The following is a 25,428-nucleotide window of genomic DNA, read 5'->3' on the forward strand; positions in this document are numbered from 1 at the left end:
TAATGTTTTATATCTTATTCTAATCTAATTCACATATCAATGTACATTTCAAATTAATCCTAGCAAGATGAACCCTTTTATAAGAAACATAAATAAAATCCCCATTGTTACCAATGTGTACATTGTTGCTCATGCATGCTCCTTGCACGTGTAACTTTTAGCCAATATGGCGAGCAAAAAGTTTGTTCAATACGTAGCGATAAGGAAAGACTTGTCTGTCTCCATGAAATGGCCAACTGGTGCAGTAATTGCTCAAGCTTGTCATGCTTGTACGGCTGTTGTATTTTCGTTTCGCGATGATCCCTACACGCAAGAATACACGAAGAATTTGGACTCAATGCACAAAATTGTGGTCGAGGTGAAGTACCGTACTTTGAGGTTCAAAAGTTACAGAATTGTCTAAGTTTGAATTTAGTTGCATTGAAACATTTATTAAATGAAATTCAGAGGAACAATTTTATTGACAATGTGCCATGACACAAAGGTCAATTTAAAAAGCCACGTGGATCACCAATTCCTATGAATTGTGATAATCGTTGTAAAGTGTGGTATCGCTTCTGTGTGGTAGTTGTGTGATTGTTGGGATTGCAGTGTTCCTTTTGGTGTTACATCCCCAATCTCAGTTATCAATGGTCTACATTAAACAAACATTGCATTCCTGTAGGTTGCTGATGAAGAATCTTTGTCAAAGTTATCACAGTCTTTGGATAGAAATAAAATGGACTTCAAACTGTGGGTTGAGCAACCAGAGAACTATCCCACTTGTCTAGCTACAAAACCATATCCACGAGAGGAGGTATCAAAATATTTCAAAGGGTTCAAGCTATACCAGTAGAGCGAGCGATTTATGGTAAATATTACGAGGTATGATGCAGGTTTTTATAATTACTAGAAGTGTCTCAATTATGTAATGATACTCAAATGATATCCTGAGATCTGTCTTAGCTAAGACAAATGTCTGAGTACATGCTTCTTTTATAGAGGAGATCTAAAACCTAGCTTCACTTCCAAGTTTGATCTTAGCTGGCATCATAGCTGAAGCTATTGTAGTCACCTGTTTGGCATGTTTTTAGTGAAAAAATTTGAAGTCTTTTAGTTTTTATGGCTTTGTTTGCAATTGAAAAAGGTTTTAACTGTCTACCTTGAGTACAAAAATGGTATATCTAAATTTGGCATCATAAATGATAGTTTACAAAATAATAGTATAAGCACAGTGATCCTTTTGTACCCTTATCAATTTTAATCCTTAGTTATCTATTCATCTCTGTACCTGCTTCGATTTTTTATAATTATTTTTGTATCACTCTTTTCCTTTCATGAAAAGTTAATACCTGTCAATCAAATGACTCATGATTTGAGATGGCCCCCTACTAGATATTGTACTATTATGTTACACTGAATATTGGGTGTAATTGAATACGATTTATACATTAAGGAAATCTGTATTTGGTCACATGAAAACAAGCACGCCTCTTTTAAATTCCTGATTTGATTTCGTCGTCTGATTGTTTAACAAAACAGTTTTAACATAACAAAATTATTGATGTTATCATTATAAGCGTCAAAACGCGAGCAAAAAATAACTTTGGTTAAGTCAATAGGCAAACAAAGTATTATCTTAGGTCCATGTGGAACTACAGCGATCGACGTCAAAAGATATTTTATCAAAATATTTGTCGTCTCAAAGCTCAATTCGCATGGCGAAATTTGATGCTTGTGAAACAGAGCTTCTAAAACCAAGTGTCTTGAAGGAAGGTCATCTGTTGAAAATTGGACGAAAGTTGAAGTTACCTAAACTACATTATTACGTACTAAAACCATGTGGAGTATATTGTTTTGGTACCAGAAATAACGATATACCTCATACTTATATACCGCTCGAGCCGATCGAAGATTTATCTTTGTCTCTTGGCACAGTAATTGAATCAAGAACTCGTCTTCATTGTATTAAGATTGCGGATAAACGCAAACAGCATGTACTTGCCTGTCATTCAGTCGAGATCCGCGATTCATGGATTACCGCCATTCTCACGGCTATTGCTCAAAATATCGTATATGAAAGCGAGAGTGAACTTCGTCGAAGTTTAGATTCGTCATTGAACTCTGACGAAACAGATGGTGTGTTTTATGACGCCTATTTTACATCACCTTTCTGGGTTGCAGGCGATCGCCCTAAAGTAAAATCCAGAGCTAAGCGATTATCAATGGCTGACTTAGGAATCATATCTAAACCAGCATGGATGAATAGGGGAAGTAAGAAGAAAAAGGAGCGCTCAAAATCTCTTTCCTTTGATGATCTTCATTCCATTAACTCTGCTGCTGAAGTCAAAACACAGTTCTTTAGAAAAAGATCATTACATGATCTCACCCGTTATTTGTTCACTTCTTCTACTAACAAAAATGAAATTGGTGCGGATGGACATCAGAAAACAAAATATGTAAAGAAGCGATGGTCGTTATTTTCTGGAGTATCGTCCCTCTCAGTTAGCCTAGGAGGAGGAATTGATGAGTCGGAAAGAAAAAAATTGCGCACTGGTTCATCTTCTCCTAAGGAATTGAGTGTTGATACGAAGTTATAAACACTGTTGTTTATATGGAGCTGTATAAATCAATCTTTGAAACTTGGAAGCGCGCAATTTACGATAAGATAACACGTTGTAAAGATTGGATATGATGTTTGAATCATCCTTCCACTTGAGTCATTTTTCTTCCATCCTTATACCATACCTAACATTTTACTTTAAATTTGAGCACTTAAGTTCTTGGCAGCTGCAAGGAATGAAAGAACGAACTATTGAAGAATACGAAAAATAAATAAAAAAATGAATATAGTTGTAATGATAAAATACTCAAGCAAAACATAGTCATAGTATATTTTGAGGTAAAAAACAATGTATAATTGTCATGTGCTAAATCCGAAAAAGTTGATTCTCTTAAACGGAGGAAAACGAGTTGAGACGAGTTCGTCAGATTTCAATCCACGTGACTTTAGCCAAAGTTCTTTAATCATTCGTCATTGGATAACATGATCCACAAATTATACTCTAATATGAAAGGAAAAGAGCTCTAGAAAACACTTTAGACAGCCGTTTGTTGCTAGGGTAATGTAAGTCAGCAGGTGTGAATAATGTTTGTATGAAAATATGTTTGTTTGTGAGTATTCATTCTTCAACTGTGATAAAGGAAATTCAACTTGCAGTCATTTATCTCATTTGCTTGTTTTATAATCCAGTAACATCACTAGATGTATACCTACGTTGAACTTTGTAAGTACGGAAATGTACACATAAATTTTCTTGTGGGAGTATTCTTTGTAAACACACACCATAAATTTTGTTTAGAATGACAAAACACGATCACTTATAAAAGTGAAACTACGGTATATTTTGAAAACATAGTTACTCTGTTGAACATAGAATTAGATTTGGGTTTTTTTTTGTAAATCAAACATGCAGGTAAAACCTTTGCATCCATTATTTGTTTTATCTAAAAATTGCCAATGTTCGGAAAATTCAATGATGTTTGCATGTAATATAACTTTAGAGTAATATAACAAGGGCGGAACACATCCTAGATTAAATAAAATAGTAGGTTGTATTATGTATAAATAATCTAATTTGATTATACGTACTTATAGATATATAAATTTTTAAGAAATAATTTATGATCTTGTCAAATACTGTCGAACATCACCTAAATCCGTGTTTAAGATACCTAAAGCCACTCTTGTCTGCAAAGTTGATGATCTTTCGTTATGACTATCTACAGAGAATATTGAATTCCTTGCTGAAAATTGTTTACAAGACGAGCCATATTTATTAAAGAATGGATATGTATAGCTTCTTGTTACTGGAACTTTTCTTGTTGTCCTTGCTTTACTGCGTCGTTGCCTTGAATTGCATAGCGATACGAGAAGCGATGGAAATCTTATTGAAAATGGTAAACTCATTCCTAGTGTCTGCATTGGAAGACACGTTGAAGACGTGTGAGTTATGTCTAAAGCATCCAACAATAACGAAAGATGTTGTTCCTTGATGTTCGCTCCATTTGATATGCTTAATGGAGATACAGGACTTAATGGATTGGATAATCTTTTGCCAAGTAGTCGTTTTCTCGAGCGCGGATTCAAGACGAGGAACTCGCCTACTGAGGCTAAAATCTTCGTAAAACACGCATCTCTCTCATCACGATCTGTGAAACATATGAAGACTGTTTTAAGTCCTGCCTCAAGTTGTACAACATACATAACTATAGATGTTGCGACTGTTACTAGCTCTTTGAGAGAGCACCGTATTACTGTTTGTGTGTACTCTACGGTTTCGTGAAAAATTGATTCGTAATCTTGCGCGTAGGAGTACAGATCAAAACCTCTTTCGTGTAGGACGATCGACACTGATTTCAGGGCTGCATTGTCAAGGCACTTTGAGTCTTTCATTAGATAGGAATCGCCTGGTAACAAGTCGGTTTTATTCTTTGACAATCTTTCTTCGTTGAGGGTCATTCTCAGTTCTCGTCCTTCTTCGGTACGTCTTCGGTTTTGCCACACTGTACACTGTAAATGTGTTGACAACGACTGTTTCCGATGTTCGCTCGTTGCTTTTATCTCTCACACTTGACGATAAGATGTCGCCACTTGTGACGTCATGAAAGCAGAAGGTGTGTGACGTCACGTTGTTTGAACACGAACATTTCGTCGATTGGTAAATAAGCGGCGATATATTGTGTATTCGTTCTTCTTAGACAATATGCTAAGCTAAAAAACGTGCTTAATTTTTTTGCAATAATTTCTTATAAAGAAATGTTTTCACGTTAAAGTTATAAGAAATTGTGCCGTTTTGTAATATTTTAACTCTGTGCTCTGTTTATCGGATTAGAACGGATTGTCTATCGTATGAAAAGATATGGAACTACGAGCAGATTGACTCAGCTTAAACAGCAACAGAAAAACCAATCATAAGGACGATGACATGGCATTAAAAATTGCGGTCAACCAAACGTGTTTTGATGACACGTTCTCGACTTTTCTTTATTCAGCTGTAGCATGTTCGCTAAATGAACACTACCTGGCATTTATTAAATTTCTGTTGAGACGTGAGAGACTCGTAATCTTTGATGAAATTGAATGCAAAGTTCCAACATGTAATTTCCTGTTATCAGCAACGGTTGTTTTGAAAAGTAAATTAAATCTTTTGTGATAACAACTTTTAATAAATTTTAGAAAATTTGTGTTTGATTTGCATAATTCGCGAGAGTTTTTATCAGTATTGTCTTGTTTCGTAGGAAAAGCAATAAAATAAATCCTTTCATTTTTTCCAAAATATGCTCTGTAGTCTTTTTTGGTGTCAATTAGAAACAATACGCATTCAATACTTTGGAATTATCGGTTTGAATTTTTTCTATTATGGGAGACTATTTGAACAGGTGTATTTTTACTTCATAAATTGCCTGTTCATTTTAAATTAGTACTTACATAACGTATGGATAGCCGTTGGTTAAATTGAAGATTTTTAACTATCAAGTCAACAGCCTTCATTTCTGATCTTTTTCTTTAATGAATAAGATGAATAAGATTACAATTGGGGTCTGATGTAGCATGGAGGAATTGTTTCTTTGGGCCATCAAATCATGACCCGCAACACCTGAACATTTTACAACTCCGGAAGCAACTTTTTCATTTCATTAGCAGTAGTTTATCATCATTGGATTTTATTAGAGACCTTTCAAAGAAATGCATGATGAGGTTTTTTAGAGGGAATTTTAAGATGGGACAAATGCAGTAAACGACTCTGGAAATAGTATGACCCATTTAGAAACCGCCTGAAAGTTTGAGGTACAAGCTTCATATTTTTGACGGTTGGAATTGAAAATGAAATGGAGTATTATGAAGATTTCGCGAAAGTCATTTGAAAAGTGTTGGTTTTTTGTTGCTAAAACATGCGTTTTTTTGCGTTCTTGATTTTCTTATTCCTAATTTTATATTTGTTATTTGTGTATAGTGTTACTAATGAAACCATTGTGACAGTGTTGTAGTTTAGAGCCTTGTTGAAGCTTGTTGTCTTCCAAGAACTTTCTTTATGTTTTTATCGTTTTAAAGGTTTTACTTTTAGGTGACCACTTTCTCTAAGGAAGGTTACATCTGTGCCAACGCTCAAATTTTCTTAATCCTGAGATTGCTAATGCAGCATTACCTTGGATAAAGGGAGCTCCAATGGTGCCCCTGGAAATTTTTAAAAATTTTTTGTGATAAAATTTACAAGTTGACCTCCAAAGTCATCAAAACTGCTTTCAAACATTTTAAAATCACCATGCATGCTTTTGTAAATTTGGTAAATTTTAACTTTTCATGTAATATCTTGCTTATGTGTGAGATACATCATATGTTTATGAGCATGCTACTAAATTGTGAAGTGTGTGTCACATTTGAACATTTGGGTTTTAAAAATGAAAGTTTGTACAAGAAATGTGAGTAACTAAGCTTTCATCATATTAAAACTATTGGATTCAAAACCATCCAGGAAAGGTTAATTGGGGTTATATATGTATTTATTTGCAGCAAAGTGATTTTTTTAAAGTAAATTGCTTAATTCTTTCACTCACTCCTTTTAAAAGAAATCAGTTGGGAACAACTGAATATATGAATAAGGAAGCATTTCAGTTACATTCACTTCTACAGGTTATGGGTTGGTAAACTATAAGGAGTTATTTATCTTGCTTTTATTAGGATAAATTGTGTATTAATTAAGTTCAAGAAAAATCCTGAATAAAGAGATGGAAACTACATTTAAAATCAAGGTTGGCTGAAAAATAGTTGATGTTAGGAAAATAATTCTGATGATTAGTAGGTGTAATGTGGCCAAACATTCATTGATAAAATAATTTTTATCAAACAAGCTTTTGGCTGTCTGGCTACAGCCTTCGATTAGCCAGATAGACAAAAGCTTGTTTAATAAAAATTTTTATACCAGTAAATGTTTGACCGCATTACATATAATCCTGTTGTTGTCTGTCCTTTACACTCTTGTCTTCTTATTGTTTCTTTTATTCTCTTCTTGTTTGTCTTTTTCTCTTAACTCTTCTTTTGCCTGTGCTAGCTCTACTTTCTTTCTTTCTTTCTTCTCCTTGCTTTTTTTATTATTTCCTCTTCGTGCCTGTAGTTTCCTCTTCTTGCTCCTCCTTTTTTGTCTCCTCTTCACTGCTCTCCTGGTTTTGTTGTACCAACAGACCTTTATAAGATTGGTGGGAAGACCATTGTAAAAACATAAAAACAAACAACTGACATCAACAAAGAATCCAATATTTTAGTGACTAATTTTCCGTTGAAGTGAAAACACACGAATTAAAACGTGTTAACATTTCTTTAATTGACGTCATGACTAAAATTTTTTATTGTGATTGGCTTCTTAAGTGCTCCTTAGGAACAAAGACAATAAGTAATCCTTCAATGCGTTTAAATAAAAAAATTCATTAGAATTTTTAGATTTTTTAGCGTTTTAATGTCGTTATAAAAATTAGCGATGCATGATGTTGTAGGTTAGGATTCATGAGACGACGTTGAATTTAGAAACTAGACTTTAAGTTTGTCCAAATATTGAATGAATCTTACAGTCATATCTTTCTAGAAAAGAGTTTGGGCGTTCTGGTTGACGTCACCGACATATCTTAATGCTTAAAATCATAATGCGTTATTTAATACACTGAATAAATTTAATTAATTTATGATTTGCATAATATTACAGAAAAATGGTCCATAGTCATTTGTATTTTGCGCATATAAATGAAGGGACACTGGGAGACCATAGTTCTTTTGTTTGGCAATAATACGTTTTGTTTTTATAAATTAGATTTGATAGATATCCGGTAATTTGTTCAAGTACGAACAATGAATACTAAACAATCATGTGGAACAAATACATATAATGACATGCTTAACACCATGTATAAAGATACTATTCGGTTCGAAAGACGTCTTATTTGATAGCAGCTGCAAAAAGAAAGTTGAGGAAGGAAACTGGAAAACCCTTTCGAAATGTTTTACAAACGTACTCTCTTCGATATCATGTATGAAAATAGATCCCACAGCTGGAAACTCTAAATGTAAGTGACTACACTGACGATAAATGATTATTTGCTTTTTGATTTATCTCTATTGTTCTTCTTAAAATCGATGCTACTGACTTTAGGTATGTTTCTTCAATGTGACATTAGTTATTACTATACAATGAATATAAACACACTAAATTTGCCATCTGTTTCCATCACACTGTGGTTCAGTACATAGAGGTGCAGTTTTCACAGATTGAGGTGTAGATCTGCAACGAACGAGAGCCGTAATTGTTTTTTGCTCGATTTCTACGACTCCTTGCGTTATTTTTAGTAGCCGAGAAACCTCATGGCAAACAGAATAACCTTAAACCTTTTCCTAAGCTTAACCTAGCAAGGTATATGACTGTAAGATTCATGAATATTTGGACAAGATTAAAGTCGACTTTCTAAGTTCATTATCGTATCATGAATCTTAACCTACCACATCATGTCTCGTTATTTTGCATAACGACATAAAAAGGGAAAAATCTGAAAATTATAATGAATTTTTTTGTTTAAACGCATTGAAGGATTTTACTTATTGTCTTTGTAAAAGTTGATATGCTCCTAAGGAGCCAATCATCATAAAAAATTTTAGTCATGACGTCAATTAAAGAAATGTTAACAACGGAAAATTAGTCACTTTAATGTTGTTGAAAGAAAGGTAACTTCTGTATTTTTACTGAGGAAGTAAGTATGAGTTACATTGAATAATAAATCAGTTTTAGTGTAGGCTTTGTAATATGAAAGCGTTTACTGTAAGAGGCTTTGACCACGATGTTAAGCCTTTGATCGTGTAAAACTTGTTACATCATTCAAACTCAACTGACTAAAGCTATTCGTGCAATGTAGTTGAATGTTCTACCATTTGGATAGTCAAACAGAAAACATATTACAATGTGTCATTCTCAAGAATTAAGATTAAGAATTTAAAAACGCAAACTAACGTCATATGCAGAGTTATTCATCATGAAATCTCACACATGTGTTTCATATTTTCTTATATTGTAGATCCTATGTGGATGGAGTTGGGAAAATCCCTTTACCACCTGTGTCATTCACTTCAATTACTCTTACTAGTTTGTCATTACTCATGTGTCATGGTGATTCATGGCCAAGAATGTTCATTTGCAGTTTGGATTCTTTGTGGATGTCAGTTGTTTGTTCATATAATGATGATGGGCCCCATTGTTATATGAGCCCACCTGAAGGTGGTCAACTGATACTCACAGAAGATCAACTCTGCACTAAGCATTCTTTGAGTGATGATATAACTGGGGTGTTGAAGTGATCCCTTTTCCTTCGCTTGAAGTTACCATTTAAGTGCGTTGAAAACTGTAATCTATCGAAATGGTGATTGGTTAATGGTGATTGGTTGATGATGCTGGTTGACGATGCTGGTTAACGATGCTGGTTAACGATGCTGGTTAACGATGCTGGTTAACGACGCTGGTTAATGATGCTGGTTACCTCTGTTCGTGTGGACTATTCTACGAAGATGGAAAACAAGCGAGGGGAAAAACATGATTCGTGTCTTGTGGTTTGTAAGTTGTGTAGATACGTGTTGTATGAGTAACTGCATGAGATAGTTAAAAAAGGATCCCGATGGTCTATTTTTATAATTTGAACCATGAAAAACACACAAATTAAAAAATATCAATAAAAGATGTCACTTGCTGTGAGAAAATAGCTGGCTTTCACTCGCTACTTTTTACTAAATCTATTTAAAGTTTATAAAGAAAATTGCAATGCTGCAAGTGGGGTTCATTGAATTCCTAAGATCAAAATGTTTACAATAAGGTTCAACTATGTACACGTAAAAACTGTGCGGTGAAAAAAAAGGAAGAGAATGACTAAGTCGCCTTGATCAGACTGACCAGGACAACGCTTGGAAATCAGGTATTAAAGTTTTGTTCTTTTCATTAAAGTTTTGTTTTTGATCGTTCATTATGCTGACATTTATAACGTGTTTTTTATAGAGTAGCTATGTCTGTAGGCCTACTAACTGGACAACGAATGAACGACCAAGTCGGACAGAAGCACCAAGAAACAAGTGTCCTTATTGAAAGATTCACCCTTTAGTTATGCATAATGTTCACCAGTATAGCATATTTTCAAATCCAACTGTTAAAAATTTCCGTAAAACTAAGTTTTCACAATTGTTAAATATTTCGAGAAAAAAAAAGTGAAAGCCAGCTATTAATGAAAGTCCTAATGAAGCAACATAGAAATTTTAAATCGAACGAAGTCTAGTAGACATGAAAATTGATATTTATGCAAGTCGTGACTTAACTTTGGTAATTTCATTTTTCATGCCTGTGTCAATAGGGTAGTCAGCCTGCTTTTTTGTCGCTCTGTAAATTTCAAATTTTTTATACGAACGACGTACGATGAACGACGTACGCTGCATGTTAAAGTAGATCATCGGGATCATTGAAAACAACAAAAATATGAAACATCTTAAAACTACAAAAATTTGAGGAAATTTTTCTAAATTTTTTATCTTTTCTTTTATTAGAGGGTTTTTTACCGGATCCACCGGTTTTCCCTCCCATTTTGTTTTGTTTTGGAAAAAAACAGTGTCCACATTTGGGGCCAAGGAAGTCATTTGTCATAACATTATTTATTGTAGCTATCATGAATATTCACGTTTCTTTTTTATTTCTTGGTCTTTGGGTGTATTTCCCATAACACTGTGTTTATAAAGTACAACGGCATACATTTAAAAATATTTGTACGCATTGCGTACGTATCATAAAGCTACTTAATCAAAATTTTCAGATAAGTCAACTGCGCATGCGCAGTCTGCTTGAGCATGCGCATTCGACTTGACCACGTGCACAAGTTCATGGTCATGGTAATGACCATCTGCATCTACTAGCACCAATTTTGAATTAAATAGCATTCTTAGTAACAATTTAATGGAGAAATCATCTGCGCATGCGCTTGAGCATGCGTAGTCCACTCGACTAATTGTTCATAGTCATGGCAACGACTAACTATATGTACTTGAACTACTTTCGTGGCAATTAGCTCACTTAGTCGCAAATTATCACAGAAATCATCTGGGCATGCGCAGTAGTGACTTATTAATACCACAACTTTCGTAAGCCTTTGAATTTATGTATATATATATATAAAGCTAAAACTTCATTTAGTAGATGTCAACTAGCAGTGGAAGCTGGGTGCGATATATATGCAGTGGCTTAGGGTCCAGACGTTTCGGGTCGTGACCGCACTCTCCCTGCGTACCCCGAGCAAAGCCTATCGCAGGTGATCGCGGGGTCTGATGGGCGGAAGCTTGCTTTGGCATCTCCCAAGTAGGATAGCGTGGAGGGGCCGAAATCTCCTACCGAAACGTTAACATGCGGCGTTCTAGTGCCTTACATATAAGAAGGTATCGGGAAACATGGACCGAAAACGGGGTTTTTTGCTTTCGAATTTTATCTTTTTGTTTTATCTTATCTCTTCTCAAATTAAAAGAAAACAAGCAATGTTTCAAATAACTTCTTTTGACACTGTGCCTTATAATTTAAGATAACCTTAAACATGTTTTATACAATTTTTATAGGTTTATATCTTTCTGATTTAACTCTCTCATTTACTGTTTCTCAAGAATCACGAGCAAACCATCCATGGGCTTCATGGCAAACAAGGATTATCTGGTTGCCTTAATTAACATGCTACGCTCTAGTGCTCAACTATCTCGGGGTATCGGGAGGTATGGACCGAACCTGGATTTTTTGTTTTGAAAATTTATCTTTTTTTCTTTACAAGAATTTCTCATGAAAGAAACTAGAATATCCAAGGATACTGCAAATGTTCAAACAACTTCTGCCTTTTTGACTTATAATTTAAACCAACTTTAAGCATGTTTATACGCTTTTTACTTGTTACCTTTTACAATGTAACTTTCTCATAACTCTCTCGTGATGAACGAGTTATATCATAAACGGCCCAATAAATCACCTAGCAAGCTAAATTGTATAAACAAACGATAATTCGTCCTATTCCATCGTAATAGACTGTGCGCCGCAAACTTTGTATTAATTACAAAGTTATGTTATCTTTAATATAATTTCGTCCGTCCTCATGTCTGTATATTTTATCATTGTGTGTGTTTGTTTTTTTCTTTCGTGATTTCCACTTATCCCACTTCATACCATCTTATCCAATATTTACTTTCACGTTTTCATCCCACCATGTAATTTAATATTATGTACATAGGTATTATATATATATCCCTCTATACTTGTAATTTAATATTGTCTGAAGATGTCTTGAGAGCCAAGACGAAACGTTACGCTTTAAAATAAATATTTCTTTTTATATGTTATTTTTGTATTAAATGGCTCTTTTAAAAGCATTTTGCTGGGCTTTTATATTTTTATTAAGTTAAGTTGATATTATTACTATACCAACCTGGATGATTTACATCTACAGACATGTTATATATATATTATATATTTACCAAAGGTAGGCAACTATTATCGCAGTTACAAACACACACCTTTATATAAAGTAATAAAACCTAAAAAACAAACATGAATTAAAAATAATAATTATATCACTAAAAAATAGGATAATTTTTCAACATGAATCCATACTTAGCTTTTAAAAAGAGGACGAAAATCCCGATAAATATGCGTGAACTTTCAACTTGTTTGAAAATATATAACATATATATAACAATCAATACAAGGTTTGCAGCACACAGTCTGTTACAATGGAATGGGACAGGTTATCGTTTTTTTATACAATTTAGTAAGCTAAGTGATTTATTGGGCCGCTTATGGTTATACTATATAACTCTGTCATCATGAAGGAAAGCATCCAAGGGCTTCATGAAAAAAGCGATTATCAACTATATTATAATAGTTTCTACAAAGGTAACATTTAATAAACCAAGCAATTTGTATCGTCTAAATTGAAACTCGCTTTCAACCCTTTTGTTGTTAAATTTCGATCCATTTTGGATAGTGGATTTCTTTTTCCTTATGATATTTTCATGATATTATCTAGAAAGTAACTTCGCTTCCCGAGTAATTTTGCGATTAAACAGCACACTTTCCGGATTCATGGGAATTCTTTTGCTCGCATAGCATAGAGAGAGCCGTCCAAGTTATTACCTACCTAAGCGTATATAAAGCATTTCCAAATCACGTCCAAAATTTCCTTTAGGCATCCATGTTTTTGACAACAGGTACCAGGCCCCCTTTCCCCTCCAGAATTATTGGACAATGCGCGGTCTTTTTCTAACAACCAAGATCAATTTACTAAGGTTTGAGTTATTATTCTTTCTATTGACCGGCTTGTTGGCATAAAAAGATCTGAAAGTTAAAGATAGGCTAAACGCAAGTGTAAAGGTTATTATAATGGAGCGCATTAAGTATCCAAAGGTTCGAAGAGATGAAACAAAAGTTGATGAATACCATGGTTATAAAATATGTGACCCATACTCTTGGCTAGAAGACCCTGACGCCCAAGAAACAAAAGAATTTGTTCAAAAACAAAACGAAATTAGTGTGCCTTTCCTAGAAGAGTGTAAATTCAAGGAGAAATTTAAAAAACGGTGTTTGTAGCTTGTTATTGTAAAGTGTTCAGCCTCCATAAACCGTTTTAACATTTTGCTTTTGCAAATGTTTTTTAGAATGACTGAGTTATGGAATTATCCAAAATATGGATGTCCATTTAAACATGGAAATATGTATTATTATTTTCATAACAGTGGCCTTCAAAATCAAAGGTTAACTAAGTAAAACCTTTTGAAAATTTCTTACAAATTTTGAAAGATATATATTTATTTCTTGCAGTGTTCTTTATTGCAAGGCATCTCTCGAAGGAGAACCTCAAGTATTTTTAGATCCAAACACTTTTTCAAAGGAAGGAAATATTGCCATAAGCAGTTATTCATTTTCAGAAGATGGAGCATTGCTTGCTTATAGTCTAAGTGAAAGTGGATCTGATTGGGTCACTGTTCATGTATGTTATTGATCAGAATGCTTTTTATTGTTTTATATGACATGTTTGGTCTTTTACTTATAATGTTTGTTGTAAGTTTAGTTTAGAACAACTGGTGCTGGTGAGGTAAAGGATTTTCCTGACAAGTTATCGCAAGTAAAATTCACTAGTTTGGAATGGACCCATGACAACAAAGGAATTTTTTACAATGTAAATTACATTATAGTCAAAGATGAACATTTGTATTCATTTGATAAAGAAAACTATGTTGTCATACGTAATAGAGATACCCAAAGACTTCAGAAAAAAGTGATGGCACAGAAACTGATCTTAACCTAAATCAAAAGGTTTATTCACTTCTTTATAAATTGTTAACTAAGAAATTTTGATGGGAAATCATTTCAATTGTATCAATTTCTTGATGATTATTAATTCATTGATTGATTTTATTTGTTCTTTGATGTTAACTACATATTGCTTGAGTCAAATGTTTGTTGTTTTTGCTTTGATATAATGTAGATTGTTGAAACATTAGTGTTTTTACTGGATTGTTTTAATTAAGCCAGATGAAAGAAAATGTGTGCATCTAGGTTTAATAACTTTCTAATTGTTTTCTAATATTTTTGATTTTTTGCAAACTTAACTTCAATTTTCTTTAGTTATATTATCATGTGCTGGGAACTAAACAAGATGAAGATGTTTTATGCTGTGAATTCACAGAAAACCCAGAATGGATGATGTATGTATAGTCAATAATTAATAATATTTAAAACTTTCTTCAATCTTTAAGCTTTTTCTTTGCAAGATTAATAAAGTTATAGCACACAGAATAAAATCCTCCAACTTCCAAGGTTATATTTTTTCTTGTTTGCTATTTTGATATTTTTCTCTTTTATATTTGTGGATGTTCCTGTATAGTAGATGAATGTATGACCTTCTGTTCCAGATACGTACATGTATAACCTTCTGTTGTAGATATTTGTATGACCTTCTGTTGTAGATATTTGTATGACCTTCTGTTGTAGATATACGTATGACCTTCTGTTGTAGATATATGTATGACCTTCTGTTGTAGATATATGTATGACCTTCTGTTGTAGATATATGTATGACCTTCTGTTGTAGATATTTGTATGACCTTCTGTTGTAGATATTTGTATGACCTTCTGTTGTAGATATTTGTATGACCTTCTGTTGTAGATATATGTATGACCTTCTGTTGTAGATATATGTATGACCTTCTGTTGTAGATATTTGTATGACCTTCTGTTGTAGATATTTGTATGACCTTCTGTTGTAGATATTTGTATGACCTTCTGTTGTAGATATATGTATAACCTTCTGTTGTAGATATATGTATGACCTTCTGTTGTAGATATATGTATGACCTTCTGTTGTAGATATATGTATGACCTTCTGTTGTAGATATATGTATGACCTTCTGTTGTAGATATTTGTATGACCTTCTGTTGTAGATATATGTATGACCTTCTGTTGTAGATATATGTATGACCTTCTGTTGTAGATATTTGTATGACCTTCTGTTGTAGATATTTGTATGACCTTCTGTTGTAGATATATGTATGACCTTCTGTTGTAGATATTTGTATGACCTTCTGTTGTAGATATATGTATGACCTTCTGTTGTAGATATTTGTATGACCTTCTGTTGTAGATATATGTATGACCTTCTGTTGTAGATATTTGTATGACCTTCTGTTGTAGATATATGTATGACCTTCTGTTGTAGATATATGTATGACCTTCTGTTGTAGATATATGTATGACCTTCTGTTGTAGATATATGTATGACCTTCTGTTGTAGATATTTGTATGATCTTCTGTTGTAGATATATGTATGACCTTCTGTTGTAGATATATGTATGACCTTCTGTTGTAGATATATGTATGACCTTCTGTTGTAGATATATGTATGACCTTCTGTTGTAGATATTTGTATGACCTTCTGTTGTAGATATATGTATGACCTTCTGTTGTAGATATATGTATGACCTTCTGTTGTAGATATATGTATGACCTTCTGTTGTAGATATTTGTATGACCTTCTGTTGTAGATATTTGTATGACCTTCTGTTGTAGATATATGTATGACCTTCTGTTGTAGATATTTGTATGACCTTCTGTTGTAGATATATGTATGACCTTCTGTTGTAGATATATGTATGACCTTCTGTTGTAGATATATGTATGACCTTCTGTTGTAGATATATGTATGACCTTCTGTTGTAGATATATGTATAACCTTCTGTTGTAGATATATGTATGACCTTCTGTTGTAGATATATGTATGACCTTCTGTTGTAGATATATGTATGACCTTCTGTTGTAGATATATGTATGACCTTCTGTTGTAGATATATGTATGACCTTCTGTTGTAGATATATGTATGACCTTCTGTTGTAGATATATGTATGACCTTCTGTTGTAGATATATGTATGATCTTCTGTTGTAGATATATGTATGACCTTCTGTTGTATATGTAGGTACGGTACTCAGTTATAGATGTATGTGTAGAAATCTGTTGCTTTGCTGAGTTATTTGCTTGTAAAATGAACTGAATTAAGCAGCATTTTCTTCAAGAATATTTGACAGTTGGTCTTTTGCAACAAGAACTGTTATGCTAATTTTACAAACAATCATGCATTTTGTTGAAGTTGATAAGTTCCATAAACAGAGGATTGTTCATATTTTGATACATTATGTTTGTTGCCAGCGAGGTGCCAGGTGGGAAGTGGATTCTCTATATAAATATTGGAGCCCAACAGATAATTTTTAACATAGCCATGATATTTACATCATGTTTGTTTATAGTGGATCTGAAGTTAGCGACTGTGGTCGTTATATTATTTTAAGTATCCGTCAAGGTTGTGATCCTGTCAATAAACTTTATTATGTTGACCTTACATCTCTCAAAGAAGGCATTAAAGGTGTTTTATTTTTGTTTTTTTTATCATTTCATCACCGTCACTGAAATAAATCTGTCATTTGTCTGTCATAATTGCCTTTAATGTTTTAGGACATCTGCCCTTTGTGAAAATTGTTGACAATTTTGATGCTGAGTATGATGTAAACAAAACTGAATTTTTTCTAAAGTATTTAAATTGTGTCAAACTGAATGAAAACATTTGTTTTTTTTAGTATATAACCAACGATGGTTCTCTGTTTACTTTCAAGACAAACTTAAACTCCCCAAATTACAGGCTCATCAATATTGATTTTAATAATTTTGATGAAGTATGTGTTTATTTGATTTTTTTATCAATATGTTGTCGTTTGTTCACATTTATTTCAACGGTTTTTGCAGGAGAACTGGATGACCTTAGTTCCTGAAAATTCAAAAGATGTCTTGGAATGGGCGTCTTGTGTCAATAATGACGTATTAGTTCTGTGTTATTTACATGATGTAAAGGTTTGTATTTTGTTGATATGATGTCATAATTATTGTTAGAAGTGTTATGTAACGTCATGACTACGTCAAGAGTGTCTTTGGTTAACTTTAAACTCTACGTATCTGTTATCTTGAGGAGAAATAATGATTTTATAATCAAGATTTTTCTAGCAGATACATAGCTTGCATGCACACATTTTTGTGTTTGTGGTCTTTCAGCTATATTTTGCATTGGCAACATAATCAAAGATTGCTGATGAATGAAGATATTTTTTATGACTTTTAGAGTGTTCTTTATGTACATCGTTTATCTGATGGATCATGTATTAAGCAGTTTCCTCTTGATATTGGGAGCATTGTTGGGTTTTCTGGACAGAAAAAACAAACGGAAGTAAGTTGTTGAAACATTTAGATGAACCTAGAAATTGAAAACATTCTTCTTGTCCCTGATTTGAATTTGACGTAGTGTAGACTATTCCCAGTCTTTCCACACTAACTGCTCGCTATAGTGTTGAATTATATTATTGCAACATGCGTATCTCGAGGAAGTATTTGTTACTTATTCAGTTAAGTGACTAGAAGATCTGAATAAAGACCAGATAATTTGTACTTTTCTCAATCATCACCTTTTTCTCATCCTTTTAGCGTTTATATTTTCGCTACTTTTTTCTCTTTTATTGATAGATATTTTACCAGTTCACAAGCTTTTTAACTCCTGGAATCATTTATCATTGTGATCTATCATTGGAGAATTTTACACCAAAAGTAAAGAAATCTTTTAAATATTGTACGTCGATGCCTGTGTTTGTTGACTGTCATTTGCGATAGGAAGATTTTTATCTCTTCCTTCTGACACATAAGAAATGTCACTATTCCTTCAATTATATTGTATTTGTGACTACCCTCTCAACAAAATCTAATCGCATTGGATTTTTTGAATACCTACATAGTTTGTGTAGTTTCAGGTAGTTTACAATTGGAAAATGTTTGGATTGTTTAATTCAAACTGTGCAAATTTTTGTTTTGTTGACATCCTTCAAAATTTTATAAACAACAAGATTTTCTTTCTGTTCCACTGTACTATTCTCTAAGTATCAATTGATCCATTTTTTCAGATTTTCCATGAAACGGTTGTTGAAGGTTTTGATGCGTCGCTCTATGAAACTGTTCAAGTTTTTTATCCTAGCAAGGATGGCACAAATATTCCAATGTTTATTGTTCACAAAAAGGTATCCACGTTTCATATCATCTGCAAATTATTTCCAAGATATTAGTCAGGACAGAGTTTTGAAGAGCTAAAAAACATGTTTCCAATCATTTATTGAATTCTATCTTGCTCCCAGTTTGTGGAAATGGTTAATTTTTTTTTCAGAACATTGATATGGACGCAAGTCATCCTCTTTACATGTATGGCTATGGTGGTTTTAATATTTCTGTTAAACCAAGTTTTAGTGTCTCTAGAATTATCTTTATCCGTCATCTTTCTGGTATTGTAGCCGTGCCAAATATCAGAGGGGGAAGGTAAGTTATCTTTGTAAAGATGGATATTGGTGTGTGGGGGTAGGTATTAACTCTCGCATCGTTCGTTATTTTCATTATACGTGTGAAAACAAAATGTTCTACTGTTGGTTATTTGTTTCAATGTCTTCTTGGATTATTTACACTTTTTCGCAGTGAGTACGGTGAACGTTGGCATAAAGGTGGAATGTTGGCTAATAAGCAAAATTGTTTTGACGATTTCCAATACGCTGCAGAGTATCTCATAGCGCACAAGTATACCACATCGGAAAGGTTCGTTGGTTATAGCTGAATTGCCCTCACGTTTCTTCGTGTTTTCAATTTTTGTCTTTATATAGAATTGCCATTAATGGTGCATCCAATGGAGGGCTGTTAGTCGGCGCATGTGTTAATCAGCGTCCTCAACTATTCAATTGTGCCGTAGCGCAAGTGGGGTAAAATTTTTTTTGTTTTGTTTGATTGCGTATGTGCGTATTTACGCATGCGTTAATACACACAAAGTCGTTATCTTAACTTGTAAATTGATAGTATTTGAATCATGAAGGTTTTTCTTATAATTTCATGTTTTTAGTGTGATGGATATGTTGAAGTTTCATAAATTTACGATTGGGCATGCATGGTTAGTTCATACAACATAAAATCTTTGTTAATGATCATTCATACTATATCGTTGTTCATATTTGAAAATTTTTTGAAGAAACATTGATCCATAGAATACTTTGTTTTAGAGAAACATTAATTTGTAGAAAAATGTGCTTTCAGGGAAACTTATGTATCCCTACCCTAATCACTTATTGTAATTATGACATCACAAGGTTAAATAGTTGGAATGTTATTAAACAAAAAGAATGATAGCACAGCGCTATAACCAACAACTACAAACAATAACGACCTTGTCCAACAACATTTGAGAAATTAACCTTCCACTCCTCTTCCTTGTAAACCAGACAAGTCTGCTCAAAAGCAGCGAGTCTTATACGCTACAAGTCCCGGGCTTGTGACCGGTATAGCAGAGTTAAAAGGTGAAAGGTTTATCATAGATTAATCAACTGAATATTCCTGCTCATTTTTTGTTTGGAAGCATGTTGAACAGTTCATATGGACAAACATGAACAGTTCATTACAAGCATGTTGAACACTTCATTACAAGTCCCGGGCTTGTGACCGGTATAGCAGAGTTAAAAGGTGAAAGGTTTATCATAGATTAATCAACTGAATATTCCTGCTCATTTTTTGTTTGGAAGCATGTTGAACAGTTCATATGGACAAACATGAACAGTTCATTACAAGCATGTTGAACAGTTCATTACAAGGAAGAGGAGTGGAAGGTTAATTTCTCAAATGTTGTTGGACAAGGTCGTTATTGTTTGTAGTTGTTGGTTATAGCGCTGTGCTATCATTCTTTTTGTTTAATTATGACATGTTGAATGCTTGCACGAATTTTCTCATAAATTAAGTAAAAACCACCTTGTAGGGTAACTGACTATGGTTGTTCATCAGCGAAGGAGCAATTTGAAATGCTAATCAAGTATGGTTGGAAACTATGTTTTAAAACTCAATGTTTTAAGTTCGTAGAAAAAATTGTGTAATTATTTGTTTAGCTATTCTCCGTTACATAATATCAAAATACCAGAAACTGGCGTTCAATATCCCTCAGTCTTGTTGATGACGGCTGACCACGATGATCGCGTTGTTCCTTTGCATTCTTATAAATACATAGCGCAACTGCAGTATATTATGGGCAGCCAGGAGATTCAAGTAAGGATATTTTTGTCAATAATTTTTTTGATGGTTGTAACAACGAAGGTTTTCTCAACCAGTTTTAATGTTTCTTCAGAGCAATCCGCTGTTGATTTTAGTGGACACAAAAGCTGGACACGGTGCGGGAAAACCAACTTTAAAAAGGGTACAAATATGTTATTAATGTACAATATTTTAGCTTTAGGACCTTTTCAAGTAAAAGTATTATTTTTATCTTAGATAGATGATTGTGCGAATATGTTTGCTTTCATTGCAAAAACAATCAACATAACGACATGGATAGAATAAAATACTGGCAGGTTAGTTGGTACGATGAATTTTGTTGTACTGTCATTAAATACCGTTTTTTTTTCGGTACATTAACTTGCGTGTTTAACTCGTTTCTTTTATTTGTGTGTTTGTCATTAAATTTTTATAACGTTGGTTGGACGTCCTTTCTTCTTAAGGTCTTTTACCTTCTTCCTTGTTTTTTGTTAGAAGTTTTTTGTGAACATTAGTTGTAACTTTTGATTTTCGATTTGGGTGCTTCAACAAACGGTTTGTTTGATGTCTTGCAAAGTGTGGCAAACCATGATTTAATCCTTTGTTTCTGGCGTTTTTTTGTCCTCCATGATTGCTATCAATACTTAGTTTCTGGCGTTTTTTTGTTCCATGATTCCTATCAATAATTTGTTTCGACCCTTTCTTAATTATTTTTTGATGTTTAGTATTTTGATATCTAGAACATTGTTTCCTCGTGTGTGATATTCTACATTCTTTGTATCTTTTCATTAAATCTAAAATAAACATTGGTCTTTCATCTGATGACGTAAAGGTTTTTCACACATAGAAAAAGTTTCGTGAAGCACTCACCGATTTTAACTAAATTTGTGTCTTTTTTTGGTTCTTTCTCCAACATTCCCTTGTTTTCTGACACTTCTTGTTCGGGTTGAAGTATCAAAGAATCGTCATTTGTTGTTCCTTGGCTAGAATTCTCTGTATGATTCTTTGCTATTGCTTCCTTGATCATTTTCACGTCTTTACAAAATAATAAAACTGTCTTTTACATTAAAGGTTCTCAGTACGTATCATCATGAAAGAACAAATGATCACGGTGACAAGTTGTTTAGTGCGCCTGTCAGGTAGCTATTGACATTTCAAGCATGTTATTTCTAAAGTTGTTCTGTGATAATTTCAACATCCGCATCAATAAAATTGAGCTTGAGGAGACTCTCTTGCATTTAAAGTGCAAGCGAGTGATAAACATCTAGTTTACCTTGGTTTAGCTTTTCTAGAAGTCTTAACATCCTTGATCCGAACCTACAGTTAGATTTAGCTTCAAGAATTGCATCGTTATTATGTATCTTTTGATCAGTCTTCTTAATTGCTTTATCCTCTGCGTTGTTCGTTGCATTTGTAAAAGTTGTCTGAACTTTTTCATCAAGAATTTTTACACCCAGTTTATATAAAGCTGGATTGTCCAGCAAAGTTTCCTTTTTTATAATAAAACCATACGTAACTGGTACCAATCTTGACTTATATACGATTGATGTTGATTTGTAAGGTACAAAAACTCCGCCATCCACGATTGAATTACTTTTCTCGACAAAATTGTTTGTATCGACTATTCCTAAGAAATGATCGATAACATTCGTAGATGATGCACTTTGATAGACTTTCACATAACACATGAAAAATATTAGCAAATTTTCTTTTTTCATTTCCTTCGTGGTACTTTCAACTGAGTTCAACTATTCTGAATAAATTTTAGTTTTCATCGGCGATTTAGTGACTCCTGTGAGATAATTCCTTACCATGTTTTCGGTTGATCACGTACGTAAACAGGTGGTTTATTTTGACCTGTTCACATTAAACTCTTTGAAATCAAAATAGAATAAATGAGGGTTTTTTAAAATAACTGAATTTTATTGACAAATAATTCCTACAAATGTTCTATATAAGACGAAATCCTTCATCCACGTTCTTTTGCCAAACTAAGTTATTTCAAATTGATCTTGCTGACAAGCATTTTTCTCTTCATGTATATAAATTATATTCCCATTATATTTAAGTTACTAGAAAATGTTTGGTAATCATATAGTATTTTTTGCATGAAGTAAATCACTGATCATCGTCCTGATCATTTTACTTTCTGAGAAAGTCATTGCATACTTCTGTCTGTTGAAATCCATCATTAATTAATATCATTTACATTCAAGGTAGGCCAATACAACCTGTATGCTCTGTATGGCAGACTTTCTAGCCGTTCGAACATCTTCATAACCATCAGTGGTAATTTTATCTAACTCAAGAATATACTCCGTCAATGTTCCATCCAAATAAACATACTCTTTTGTACCTAAAGTAAAATGATTTTATGGCATTAACTGCAAACATTGTACTTTAATATCCACATTTTGCATACTCACCTCTTCGGCCTCTGAACTGTTGGACCTGAGGTATTAGTACTGAGGTCTGTTGTAAAATTCTGTTAATATTCTGAATATGGGCATCAGAGGCTGTGCCTTTCAAGGAAAACTTGATATAGGTAGGAGTGACTGATTGATCTTTTGTGGTTGGTCATCAAATTTTTTTACATTTTGTGGCATATCTGCTGTAAACTGACTATGATATAATGATGGTGGTATTTGTGTTGTCTGTGAATATGAAGATAAATTGGGATATGGCTGAGTTGGTTGAGGTATGGTAGGTGTATATGGGTGCATTGGTCTCTGTGAGGTAAGTTGGTTTGTCAGTTGTGGTATCTTTTGGTCTGACCTTCCACCTTTATTGGTTACAGCTTGGTTTTGCAATTGTGGTGAGTATGTCATATTAGCTGGTTGAAATAAACCAACACCTTGCTGATTTTGAGTTGAACCAATCGCACCTTGTACTGACGGATAACCATGTATATCGGTCATAGTATATTGACCACTTGGAGGTTTTGTATTGGAAAGGACTCCCAGAGAAGTGGACACAGGTGTTCCCCAAACTGGGTAGATATTTGGCTGAGTAAGATAACCATGTGCAGTAACCCTTGTTGGCATATTCACATCAGGCGAAAGTGGTTTTATGTTGACATTCTGTACTTGTTGGTAATTTTGTGGTTGTTGCATGAAATATTGTGGTTGTTGGTGATATTGTGGTTGTTGCTGACTTAGTGGCAGTTGTTGAGATGGTTGATTTGGTGGTTGTTGGTGATTTGGTGGTGGTGGTTGGTGATTTGGTGGTGGTTGGTGATATCGAAGAGATGGATGATTTGGTGGTGGTTGTTGAAGTTGAGGTGGTTGGTGATTTGGAGGTGGTGGTTGGTGATTTGGTGATGGTGGTTGATGTTGAGGTGGTTGGTTATTTGGAGGTGGTGGTTGAAGTTGAGGTGGTTGGTTATTTGGTGGTGGTGGTTGAAGTTGAGGTGGTTGGTTATTTGGTGGTGGTTGTTGAAGTTGAGGTTGTTGGTGATTTGGTGGTGGTGGTTGAAGTTGAGGTTGTTGGTGATTTGGTGATGGTGGTTGATGTTGAGGTGGTTGGTTATTTGGTGGTGGTTGTTGAAGTTGAGGTTGTTGGTGATTTGGGTAAACATTTCCTTCATGCGGGTGATTTGTAGATGATCTTGGTTGGTAAGGTAACTTGTGGTGACTTATGTCTGATCCTTGAAGATAAGTACCAGTAACTTGTGATGGTATACCTTTTGATTGAGCTTGAGGTACTACAGATATTGGTTGAGATGCAGGCCATGTGGGTTGACCAGCTGTTGCTGATGACATTCCCTTTACAGGGAGCATTGATATTTGTTGACTAGTCATAGAGTTTGGATCAACAGTAATGCCTTGTGATGAAGGTAGAAAAGTAATCTGTTGTGGTAAAATTGGTGTTGCCGGTGCCATATTTGTTAATGAAGTTTGAGGATAATGCACATTGCCTTGGTTATACACTTTTTGATAATTAAAGTTACTTGACAAATAAGCTCCTGGATATTGGTTGCTAGACTCAGAATTCTGTGTTTTAGTGTAAGGAAAATGTGTAGGAAACTGTTGAGGAAGTCTTGAATTACTGGCATTGAAATTATATGAGTTGTATGTTAAATTGGAAGTAGTAGGTTCAGTACTAGTAAACGGATATTCGTTAAAGGTTGGATTATATTCTATACTCCTTTCCCCACTAACTTTACTACTCCAAGATGGCTCTTCTTCTATTTTTGTACGTTGTGGGTAATGATTTTCCCGTATTGATGATTGTCCTTCGTCAGTTTGCTGTGGTATTTGTAATCCTTCAAGAGATTGGCTTAATTCTTGAGTAGATGGATAATAAGACGTGGTCTGTAACAAAAAATTTGACAGAAAGTTTTCATTCCCTGTTGTTTAGTTGTAAAAAACAAAGGTTAGTATCTAAAACGTTTTGATAAAATCATATCTCGTATATTTCATATAATATTCTTTTTTACCGCAACTGCTATACGTGGATCTTGCCATGTTGTTATCCGATTTTGGTGGTCAACAAAGAACGGTTTGCCACATGTAGGGTCAATTTTCATCTCCCAAAACGCAGGTAGACCATTAGCTGACATCGTAAGAAACCTTAAACGTTGTTCTCGTTTAACTTCTTCCGATGTACGTGTTTAGTTCAAATCAAAACATTGAACCTTCGTATCATTACGATGTCCGAAACAATTGTCGGAATTATATCGTTGACGTCAGTAATCCGTCATTTGCAACTTTA

The 25,428-nt window shown here is 33.8% G+C and overlaps 4 protein-coding genes and 1 long non-coding RNA gene across 8 annotated transcripts; 2 read left to right on the forward strand and 3 right to left on the reverse strand.

The window, feature by feature from the left end:
- Nucleotides 1-156: 156 nt before the first annotated feature.
- On the forward strand, nt 157-2,956 carry LOC124433488 (putative peptidyl-tRNA hydrolase PTRHD1). The gene is made up of 3 exons (XM_046983266.1): nt 157-358; nt 665-864; nt 982-2,956. Exons 1-2 carry the CDS (start codon nt 167-169, stop codon nt 833-835), a joined length of 363 nt encoding a protein of 120 aa, XP_046839222.1. The 5' UTR covers nt 157-166; the 3' UTR covers nt 836-864; nt 982-2,956.
- Nucleotides 2,957-7,116: 4,160 nt separating this feature from the next.
- On the reverse strand, nt 7,117-13,258 carry LOC124433521. The gene is made up of 3 exons (XR_006944486.1): nt 13,216-13,258; nt 9,313-9,572; nt 7,117-7,223 (listed from the first exon to the last, which is right to left on the reverse strand). It is a non-coding gene; the product is annotated as an uncharacterized LOC124433521 (long non-coding RNA).
- On the forward strand, nt 13,251-23,106 carry LOC124433513 (prolyl endopeptidase-like). 4 transcript variants are annotated; one of them, XR_006944485.1, is made up of 23 exons: nt 13,251-13,654; nt 13,733-13,828; nt 13,896-14,064; nt 14,146-14,253; nt 14,328-14,390; nt 14,703-14,782; nt 16,878-16,993; nt 17,083-17,132; nt 17,205-17,300; nt 17,371-17,475; nt 17,741-17,845; nt 18,139-18,219; nt 18,570-18,683; nt 18,827-18,975; nt 19,129-19,245; nt 19,311-19,406; nt 19,544-19,591; nt 20,447-20,500; nt 20,574-20,730; nt 20,810-20,878; nt 20,953-21,032; nt 21,787-21,854; nt 22,932-23,106. XR_006944485.1 is itself a non-coding variant. In XM_046983293.1 (23 exons), the coding sequence occupies exons 3-22, from the start codon at nt 13,734-13,736 to the stop codon at nt 21,019-21,021; spliced, it is 1,941 nt and encodes a 646-aa protein (XP_046839249.1). In that variant the 5' UTR covers nt 13,253-13,481; nt 13,552-13,656; nt 13,733; the 3' UTR covers nt 21,022-21,032; nt 21,787-21,976. The 4 variants fall into 4 exon arrangements, 3 of the variants coding, with proteins under 3 accessions (XP_046839247.1, XP_046839248.1, XP_046839249.1); XM_046983293.1 differs by lacking the exon at nt 22,932-23,106 and having other exon boundaries at nt 13,253-13,481; nt 13,552-13,656; nt 21,787-21,976; XM_046983291.1 differs by lacking the exon at nt 22,932-23,106 and having other exon boundaries at nt 13,252-13,654; nt 21,787-21,976.
- Nucleotides 20,519-22,497, reverse strand: LOC124433516. The gene is made up of 3 exons (XM_046983296.1): nt 21,989-22,497; nt 21,586-21,750; nt 20,519-21,509 (listed from the first exon to the last, which is right to left on the reverse strand). Exons 1-3 carry the CDS (start codon nt 22,431-22,433, stop codon nt 21,175-21,177), a joined length of 945 nt encoding a protein of 314 aa, XP_046839252.1. The 5' UTR covers nt 22,434-22,497; the 3' UTR covers nt 20,519-21,174.
- LOC124433520 (proline-rich extensin-like protein EPR1) lies at nt 22,618-25,362 on the reverse strand. The gene is given in 4 exon segments (XM_046983299.1): nt 22,618-23,071; nt 23,142-23,277; nt 23,280-25,028; nt 25,154-25,362. Coding segments are annotated over 4 exon segments (2,163 nt in total). The 5' UTR covers nt 25,277-25,362; the 3' UTR covers nt 22,618-22,916.
- Nucleotides 25,363-25,428: the final 66 nt, after the last annotated feature.

This window comes from Xenia sp. Carnegie-2017, unplaced genomic scaffold (assembly GCF_021976095.1).
Source record: "Xenia sp. Carnegie-2017 unplaced genomic scaffold, XeniaSp_v1 HiC_scaffold_13, whole genome shotgun sequence".
In the NCBI taxonomy this organism is placed as follows: domain Eukaryota; kingdom Metazoa; phylum Cnidaria; class Anthozoa; order Malacalcyonacea; family Xeniidae; genus Xenia; species Xenia sp. Carnegie-2017.

Bases quoted from the DNA above. Each gene is read 5' to 3' on its own strand.
- LOC124433488 (XM_046983266.1), top strand. From the start codon at position 167: ATGGCGAGCAAAAAGTTTGTTCAATACGTAGCGATAAGGAAAGACTTG. The intron at 359-664 runs GTGAAGTACCGT...GCATTCCTGTAG, and splicing joins TGCACAAAATTGTGGTCGAG to GTTGCTGATGAAGAATCTTT.
- LOC124433516 (XM_046983296.1), bottom strand. From the start codon at position 22,433: ATGAAAAAAGAAAATTTGCTAATATTTTTCATGTGTTATGTGAAAGTC. The intron at 21,751-21,988 runs GTAAACTAGATG...TATTTTGTAAAG, and splicing joins TCTAGAAAAGCTAAACCAAG to ACGTGAAAATGATCAAGGAA. The intron at 21,510-21,585 runs GTGAGTGCTTCA...TGTTTATTTTAG, and splicing joins CACAAATTTAGTTAAAATCG to ATTTAATGAAAAGATACAAA.
- LOC124433513 (XM_046983291.1), top strand. From the start codon at position 13,458: ATGGAGCGCATTAAGTATCCAAAGGTTCGAAGAGATGAAACAAAAGTT. The intron at 18,220-18,569 runs GTAAAGAAATCT...CCATTTTTTCAG, and splicing joins TGGAGAATTTTACACCAAAA to ATTTTCCATGAAACGGTTGT. The intron at 18,976-19,128 runs GTAAGTTATCTT...ACTTTTTCGCAG, and splicing joins CCAAATATCAGAGGGGGAAG to TGAGTACGGTGAACGTTGGC.